Genomic DNA, 9788 nt, shown 5'->3' on the forward strand with positions numbered 1-9788 from the left:
AAAGATTTGCTTGCCTGTAGCATGGAAAAAATTCTTTCCCCTGTTTAAAACCAAAGTTGTTCAGAATTTCTAGGATGAGAACTAGTCCTATTGGATTCAGAGACTAGGAGGTTGTAAATATAAATGTAAATATAAAATGTAAATATGTAAATATAAAAGAAAGATGTAGGACCTCATTATATTTAATCCAGAGTCTGGATAATTGGGAGCTGACTGTACAGAGTTTATGTATGCTTACATAAAAGTTGTGGTATCCCTGGCAGGTAGTTCTGTCATAGTTTCTTATTCTTCCTTTTTAAATGAAGAAATATGTTGTTACAATTTCCACAGGTTTGTATTTTTTTTCTTTCTGGCAAAATTTCTTCTGCCAATCAGCTATGAGGCTATAAAAATTTAAGGACCAGACCCTGGGTGTGTGGCATGTACACTATATAGCGATTGCTCCCGTGCACAGCATTAACACTGGGTGACTTCGTGCAGACTTTGTATGTTCTGATGCATCTTTGCCAACATCCAGCTGTAGTAACGCTGAATTCATAGTTGGATGTCTTTTCAAGCCCTTGGTAGCAAAATATTGAATCAGAAGTGAGGGAGATCTGGTTATGCAGTTCAGGAGACTGGGTAGAGTCACTTGGAGGCTGACAGAAAATAACAGGTTTGTAAATATTAGAGCTTTAGAAACAAAGAAACAAACAAAACCCCAAAAAAGCCCCTAGAATAATATTCCTACTTCTAAGAAAATTTCAAAATAACATCCACATATTTTATTCCGGAGAAATGTTTTGTCCAGCAGGGGGTTAAGTGTGTTTTGCAGACAGAGAACAGATACATAATACACTTACAGAATTTCATGCATTAAATAAACTTAAGTAATTTTAAAATCATCATTAATTTTGATAACATTTGAATTAAAAGCTGTCTGAGGCTAAATGTCATGTATTATTTATTTTTGTTCCACTTTCCTGTTTTCATCACGCAAGAACCAAAAGTGTTTATTTTACTGGCAACATTAAAACAATCATATGATTTTGAGTAAGTCTTTTGAGATTGTTTGCAAGTTTTTTCTCTTCTGCATGTCTGCTTCCTCCCAGCTGGGGGCTGGCTGGCACAGGGAAAACATTAAAACAATCATATGATTTTGAGTAAGTCTTTTGAGATTGTTTGCAAGTTTTTTCTCTTCTGCATGTCTGCTTCCTCCCAGCTGGGGGCTGGCTGTTACATGGAAAGGCCAGCCACGTCACGGAAAAGCCCTGTCTCTGATCAGATGGGCTTAATATAAACCAGGTTTGCTGAGAAAGAATTAAAGAGGCAGCCCCAAAGCAGGAGAGGATTTACTTCAGCAGAGCTTCTCAGTGTGTCACAGCCCACCAAGAGAGAAGGGCAGTGGGAGCAAAGGACTGGACTGGCTGCAGGAGCCTGGCACAAGTAAGAATGGATTTGGACCCAGTCTTTTACTGGAGGTGCTAGAGAACTGGGTAGCTAAATGCAGTATGGGGTATCAAAAGCAGCTTGAACCTGGAGTGCCGTGTGTGACAGGGACTTGTTTGGCTTTGTTTAATGAAGGATGACAATTTGTTAGAGGCTAAATTGTAAAATGTTTGTGTTTATTATGGCTTTGTGAGTGACTGCTTGTTGCAGGTTGTGAGTTACTCTCTGACTGAATCAGAGCTGGCTTTTTTCATCTGGTCTTTTCAATGGGTACTGCAAGGAAAAAGTGCATTTTAAAATTCAACCACAGTAAATATTTAATTTTGCTTGTGAAGCAGCCTTTGCTTAGTGCATGATTTCTTCTTTAGATGTATTTGTAGATGACAAAGTTACTGTGACTAGGACCATGCAAATGATCTCATTTTGCCCCAAAGTACTGCACATCACAGAGAAAATATTATGTATGCTGCAGTAAGTTCACACAGTGCTTTTTCTATATATTTGTCCAATGTCCTGCTGGGCATTTACTCACAGAGGTTTTCAGATAGTTTTTTATAAGGAAGAATAACAATTCATATGTGTTTTTCTACTGTACTCTTTATTGTTCACCACCTATTACTGAGCTTTGAAAGTGGTTGGCTGAATTTTATGGGCAAATACCCTATTTACTGATACGGAGGCAAGAGCCAAGAAACATCAGATATAGGGCAAAAAAGAAAAATGTCTAAATAACGGTCACTTTAGGAGCTGGAATGCATCAAAGTAACTTTCCTAAAAATGGTAGCTGTTGGCCTGTGAGAATGACATCACTGTTCTCTGCCTCCAAGCAAGGCAAAATAGAGTTTGCTGAGTAAAATGTAATTAAGAGCCATGCTTATGTAAGAAGAGTGAATCTATCTAATTAATTGTGCAGTAATGAAGTTATTGATTTAATATCTATAAATTAATGAGCCTTTTCTCCCAGTGATATCTCCTGTAGAAGCTATAACCTGTACCTCCTTAGGAAAGCTGTTGGACTTCACAATGTCCTCCCTCTTTCCAGCCAAAAAGTCGCTGTCTGAGGCAGAACCATTCTTTGTTTACCTGACCACAGACAAGACCAGACCCAAATCCACCCCATCACAGCAAGACTTTCTTGCATAACATTTTGTACCAGGGTTGTCTAAGACTGCAGTGAGTGATGCCTTATTGCTTTCCCAAGAGTTTCAACTCTTAACTGAGACAATGAGAAAGATGCTGCACATCCAGCTGCACTGGCAGTTGGAGGCAACTGAGAACAGTGCCTCTGCTTGTCCCCAGTCAAGCCAAAAGATGGTGAACATTGCCTGTAGCACAGGCAGTCTCTCGGCAGGGCTGAGGCTGCTGTGCAGGACGAGACAGGCGTGGTGAGTACTGTCGCTTCCTTTTCCTGGGACACAGCAATGTCTCCCTCTTTCCAGGACTGGGCTGCACCTAGCACAGCCCTGAGCTTGTAAAGGCTAAACAAGATAGGATTTAGCATGTGAGGGCGGTATTATCCCTAGGAAATGGGATAAGTCTTACTAATGAGAAATATTTCTTTGTGTACCACCAAGTACAAAAGAGTGCAGAAACGTTAATTTTTTTTTTTCTCACATATTAGGTCCCTACAGAGGAGCATGATGTGCTGCCTTGCAGCTAGTAAGAAAGCATTTCTAAATATTTTGTGGATAACATTTGTGATTTCCCTATTTCTCACTAGGGGTTAAAAATGACTCTCAACAACGTTACCATGCGTCGCACCCACAACAGCAGTCTGCACCAGCAGCAGCAGCGATGGAGCATCCCTGCTGATGGAAAGAATCTGCTGGTCCAGAAAGACTCCAATGAGTACAACCCACAGAAACGATACACCATCAGTCCTGATGAATATTACAGAAGGAGCTGGTCCTCAGAGTCATCCGACTCTGTCATCTCCTCTGAGTCTGGCAGCAGCTGCTACCGGGTGGTGCTGATCGGGGAGCAAGGAGTAGGGAAGTCCTCGCTAGCCAACATCTTTGCAGGGGTGCACGACAGCATTGACAGTGACTGTGAGGTGCTGGGAGGTAGGTAATTATGTCCTGGGGTGTTGGTGTTCACTTGCAGTCAGCTCTGCCTGTAGTAATTGCCACAGAAAGAGACCATTTAATGTAAACCAGAGTAGCAAGCGTTTGGGTCTGGTCATCAAAACTGATTGATTGAACTCAAGCACTGCTTTTAAGAGAGCACAAAAGCAAAATAAGATGAGTAAGATACTCTCCAACAATGATTGAAAGCCACTGAAAGAGAGCAATTCAGATTCCCATGCTATTTCATTCCAAAATACCTGTTGGAAACTGCCTCATTCCTGCCTGTGATGATGCAATACAAGAGTCTGCTTCAGCTTTCATGCTGGTCCAACATTTGTGTCACCACTGGCACCACAGGGCTGACTCCAGCTTTACTTGTGGGAGAGAAAACAACTGAAGGTCCTCATGATTTACAAGAATTAAATACTTTAAAATGATATGTAAGGAAAAAGTCGCCTCCAAAATATTTGCCATTAGAAGTCATCTCAGCCTTTCTGTATGAACACACTGCCTTAGTGCAGGCTGGATGGAGTTTGAGTGAAACATATATAATTTTGAGTAAAAACCTTGTTTCATGTTACTTGCACAGTATGGGCTCCTTCAGGAGGAAAAAAGATAAAGGTCCTTCAACAGAGTAGGAAAATTCCTGTTGCCCATCGGGGGGAAAGGCACAAGCTGTAGCTTCCCCCTTGATATCCTCCCCTGCTTTGTCTAGGATTGCAAAGTGTTCTTTAATCCCAAAGATCAGATCACGCAGAAGGTGTGGCACCAATTCCTGAGCTATGTTGTGTGCAAGATGTTGATGTGGAAGGGTTGTGCTGCCACGGAAATCTGCTGTGTCTCTAAGGATGCTGTTGCTTTCAGGGGACATGCAGTTTGCTGCCTGCATTTGTCAGTATGCAGGACTTTCTTTGTCTCTCCCATATCCCTTCTGTCTCCTGCCTGTATTTCCTTGGTGTGATGGTGGCAGTGCTACAACAGAGAATTTCTGGGCTTCTCTTCCAACCTTCTCTGCGGCATAGGCCTCTAACTCTGCAGTTAGGGGAAGTTTTGCCAAGGATTTTAAAAAGCCCAGTACCAGGAAGGTTGGACCCACATTTTCCTTGCTTGCTGTCTCAGGGGGACACAGAGATTTGTGCCTTTAGGGGATTTCACTGATTTAGATGTGCTCTGCCTTCAGCTTCTGTCATCAACTTTTTCCATAGTTCTAACAGCTCCTCAGCCTGGAGTATCTCTGATAAAAGTTTTCCTAGTGCTAAACGAGTGAAGTAGAGTAGGATCCTTGGACAAGCCATCAGAAAGTGCAGCTGATTTGCTTTGCACATCTCTGTCAGGCAGTTTTCTTTTCCTTCATGTGAAGCCATGTGGTTTCCTCTTTCCATCACACTTCCAGCAGCATTGCTTGGAGTATAGCAGTGACAGATTTTCAAGGCCAGCTCTGCAGAGGTAATTGGAAGTCTTGCTGTTGTTATTTTTCTCCTTTTTTAGTGTCAGCTTTGAAAAAAGCATGAAATGAACTAAGCGCTTGTGTTTTATATTCTACAGAAGTTCCTTAGGACTGACCAAGGTGCAAATCAGTGCTGAATATGACTATTTAGGCATAGTATTTTCAAGGAGTGTGATTATGCATTTGTAGCTTCTCTATATGTAGTGCAGTGCAGAAGGAGTCTTCTGGATGTTGTCCTCTGGTGTGCATGGAGCTTGTTCTCACACAGATGCTCAGTCACTCGAAGAAACTATTTTCTTTAGCTTTACAAACTGGAGCTTCATCCTACACACTGGAAATTTTATTACATGAGAGGATAGTTTCAGGGTAGCCAACTTGCAGAGGAGTACAGCTGCTTTTATGGAGAAGCTTTGCTACTGACTGTAAGTTGAAGCTAACTTATGAACACAAGTCTCATACTCTTGGGACCTCAAGGGAAACTACTCCTAGAGTTAGCTCTGTCTTTTTAGTCTTGACATTTTAAGCATGGGCTCCATTTGACTTTATTTTACATGTGTAATATTTTTGGCTCATATTTTTGCTGGGATGTAGACTCCTAGCTTTGAGGAAAGGCTCTGATTACTATTTAGGGGAAAGTTCACTTCATCAGTGCTGAGCAGAAGTCTTATGAGGCACAGGTTAGACACAGCCCTATCTTCAAGCATGGTTGGGACAGATCCTTTAAATGCTGCACTATCCAAAGAACAGCTTTTTTTTCACTGACCACTAGTGCAAGATTAGAAATGGGTCCAAACCCCTTATTGCTCATCCAAATGTCCCCAGCTTTGGGGAAAAGAAGAAAGATTGGTATTTGAAGCAGAAGCTAGACTGAGATTTCACAGCAAGGGTTGATCAAAATTCAGAGTGGCAACAGCCCCCTTAGATCTAGGCAGAATTTTGCTGCATGGCATTTATAATCTAGGTATGAATTTTTATGGCTGCAGTACAACATAACAGACCTTCTGTGTTTTTTTTCATTTTTCTGCTATTTAACATCAAAAGTGATGTGGGAAACTGTGTAATGGGAGAGAAACTAGTGTGCAACAGAAGTTTCGGTCTCTTTCAAACTCAACAGCTGTTGTCCCACAACACCCTGTCTTCCTCACTTGGTAGGCTGTTCTCTGTATTGCTCTCAGCAGCAGTGACTGTTCACCCGTAAATTGTCCATCCTAAAGTGAAAGCAAATATTTTCCATTACTCAGCCTTGCTGGATTCTGCTGCTCCCATGGGGCAAATGTTCAGCCTTTGGTTATTTCTTCCACTGGTTCTATTTTCTCTCTCCCACATAAGATAAAGAGAGTGTCGGCCAAAATAATGAACACTTTGTTTCCTGATCTTTCAGCATCCTTCATCTATCATGGAAAGTAAGGCAACCAATAACGAACAGAGTGCAGGTTCAGTGCTGATGGAAATGAGGAAAGAGCTAGATGTGAGCTGCCCTAAAATTTGACTCAATAACTCCGTGAACAAATCACCCACATTCAACAACTTGGATTTTTGTAGCGTACATGATGACACAAAATAATATATTACCAACATTTCTGCTTTTCTTTCCAGAAGACACGTATGAAAGAACCCTGATGGTGGATGGGGAAAGTGCAACTGTTATACTGCTCGACATGTGGGATAATAAGGTACTTAAATTTGTTTTCATCAAATGCTGACAGGAAAGTGTATATGAATAACTGCTAATATAAAAAGTAAGTTTCCTTTAGGAAAGAAAATAGATGTTTTCCGTACAGCAGAATCAGGGAAGATATAGAATTAACCCTACCCCACATCAAGGCAAGCATGCCTAATGGCTCTGCACTGTGAGCCTGAGAAGTGCAAGTCCTCATTTTTTAATGATAAAACAAAACATTCAAGCTTTCTCCCCAGACCATGTTCATTCCAGCCTAAAGCCAGCACAATAAATTATCTGGGTGAGTTTTTGCCCTCCTTTGTGGTGAAGTATTCATACCATCACCACATTGGAATTACTTGTAGTATAACTGTGATTCAAACCATACCCATTAAAAAATGCATTTGGATTCTCTAATGTTTTACTTTCTAAGTAAAACCTGCTCCGGGCATAATGATGTCTGACCATTTAATTTGAACAGCGTGAGGGAGAATGGATTCGAGACCACTGCATGCAAGTGGGAGACGCCTACTTGATTGTCTACTCCATCACAGACCGAGCAAGCTTTGAGAAGGCCTCTGAACTCAGAATACAGCTCCGCAGGGCACGCCAGAAAGAAGATATCCCCATTATTTTGGTTGGCAACAAAAGTGACCTTGTCAGGTGCCGTGAAGTGTCAGTGGCAGGTAAGGAAATGATGAGCATAAACCCAACATAAGCATTAAAAGTCATCTAGTAGCTTTTGGACAAACTGCAGTGCTCTGGCTGAGGGAGTACGTTGTGATTAGGACTGGGCAATAAAAGAGCAATAAAACAACAGAGGACTGGAAGAGAGGGCAGAGTACTGGGAAGGGTCTGCCAGGTCCTTAAGCCTTCCTTGGTAATACTGTTATATGTCAGATAATCCCATTTCTGTATTTATTAAGTACCATCATAAATGGGATTTCTTCCCTTCTAGCTCCTAGTGTAAGACCACTGCAAGATGTTATTTCTCTGGTAGCTGAAAACACTTTGGATTCCCAATGCATATTTACACATAATGAGTTTATCCCCCTTTATTCTGCTGCCAAAAATTCTCTTCTTTATAACCAGTTTTCTGTCCTCCCTGATGAATTAAAATTCCCTCTCAGTCTTTATTTTGCTAGTCTGGGCAGGAACTGTGCAGCCTTTCAGAAGAGGTCAGTCTCCTTACTGCCTTTGGGATGCTAAATCAGCCTTCCCTTGGCTACACACAAATCAATAACCACTAAGCCCGTAAATAGGAATGGGAAGACTGTTGGGAACATTGTTGCTGGCTCTCAACATCCTCAATCAGTAAAATCTCTTCTTGGAGAGCCTTCCCTAAGGCTGAGGTGACACACCATAACACATAGCAGTGCATTTGATGTTCTTATCTTGGCCCATTAGAAACATGGGTTCTTCTGCTCAGCATTTCCTTCTCTCTGCAGCTGTTCTGCTCTTCTGTTCCCCAGCTGAGCTAGACTTTTTCTTCCTTTCTCTGTGGATGTGCACAGTTCCTCTGGCTCCTGTTGCAGTTGCCCCAAGTGAAGGGCTTGAACTGAGGTGCTCACAGGGAGCCCAGGGTTGCCTTCTCATTCCTCTTTGCCCAGCTTGAAAGTTCTTTAGGAAGATGGCAGGTGAATTCATGTCACTGTAGTGGCCCTGGCAATGAATTCACAGCAAGCCAGAAGACAATAAATTGGCTTGTGTGCGAAAGACACCTGTCAGGTTTAGCTTAGGCTCATGTAATTTGGGGTAAGAACTGTTTTCAGATGTACCCCTAAAGCCATAGACACAGTTCTGCCTTTATTAAGGGTTTTGTACATGTGTCTGTTCTCACTGAAATTACTACCGTTCCAAGGCTCTGGTTTACACCCATGGCCCATGAAGGAGGAATGTGCCCTGCTTCCAGTGCTGTGCTGTATGCCTGGAGAGGGCCATTATCACCTTTCAGTGCACCTTGAGGGAGTCTGCATCGAAGATGGCCAGGTGGTACTGAGGCATTGCTGGCCTCCCAGCCTTCAGTGTCTCAGCTCAAGTCTGTCATTCCATGCTACCTTTGCAGCCAGCAGCATGGGCTGGGCTTTACTGGGAGAGAATTAACGCCCCCCCCCCTCCCCCTCCTCCTCTGGAAAGGGGCTGTGACACAGAGCAGATGGATCATGGGCTAGCAGGCAGCATCAGGTAATTAAAGACTTATCTGTGCCTACATTAGGCTTGAGGAATTCCCTGGTGGCTCTGACTCCCCTGCACATGGCAGCTTGTCTCTTCTTCCCTCCTCCCTGGGGCTTGTGACCCCATGTAACGTGTCCACCTTGCAATTTTGCAGAGGGGCGAGCCTGTGCCGTCGTGTTTGACTGCAAGTTCATTGAGACCTCAGCAGCTGTGCAGCACAACGTGAAAGAGTTGTTCGAAGGCATTGTGCGGCAAGTCCGGCTCCGGAGGGACAGCAAGGAAAAGAACGAGAAGCGACTGGCACTACAGAAACGGAGAGAGAGCATCCCCAAGAAAGCCAGGCGGTTCTGGGGCAAAATAGTTGCCAAGAACAACAAGAACATGGCCTTCAAACTCAAGTCCAAGTCTTGCCATGACCTATCAGTACTTTAGGAACACTGGACTCTGCCAGAGCTTGTGGCATTTTGTGGACATTATCTAACTTTGTCATGGGACAATCAATCAATCTATATTAGATTGGGCTATCAGTGACTTAGGTTCACAGTTGTGCTTGTGATATGTGCTGGCATAAGAACAGCACAGTGCATGGAAATGTCTCTCTTCCTCTTTTTCTTTTTTTTTTTTTTTTTGTCAGTAGTTTTAAAAGAAAAGTATAGACCAGAATGACCCAAAATTATGCTGGGAACTGTTCTGGAATACACCTGTTCTTTCTCTTCTCACCTTTGGATAATAGTGTAAGAACCTCAAATGCCGTGACTTGGGAAGTGAATACTACTGTCTCCGCATTTCTCCTTGTTATTAATATTTCTTTTGTAAAACTGTAAAGAATTGAGGAAATGACTGGAGATTGGTCCTGTGTCAGTTGGCTGGTCAGGCTTGAGCACCCACAGCTGAAAAAAAATAGTATAGACCAGAATGACCCAAAATTATGCTGGGAACTGTTCTGGAATACACCTGTTCTTTCTCTTCTCACCTTTGGATAATAGTGTAAGAACCTCAAATGCCGTGACTT

General features: G+C 42.5%; 1 protein-coding gene across 1 annotated transcript; it reads left to right on the plus strand.

The window, feature by feature from the left end:
- Nucleotides 1–1294: 1294 nt before the first annotated feature.
- GEM (GTP binding protein overexpressed in skeletal muscle) lies at nt 1295–9431 on the plus strand. The gene is made up of 5 exons (XM_008630705.2): nt 1295–1425; nt 3149–3491; nt 6538–6614; nt 7083–7287; nt 8931–9431. Exons 2-5 carry the CDS (start codon nt 3158–3160, stop codon nt 9206–9208), a joined length of 894 nt encoding a protein of 297 aa, XP_008628927.1. The 5' UTR covers nt 1295–1425; nt 3149–3157; the 3' UTR covers nt 9209–9431.
- The last annotated feature ends 357 nt before the right edge of the window (nt 9432–9788 follow it).

Source organism: Corvus brachyrhynchos, unplaced genomic scaffold, assembly GCF_000691975.1.
Source record: "Corvus brachyrhynchos isolate BGI_N302 unplaced genomic scaffold, ASM69197v1 scaffold302, whole genome shotgun sequence".
NCBI lineage: Eukaryota > Metazoa > Chordata > Aves > Passeriformes > Corvidae > Corvus > Corvus brachyrhynchos.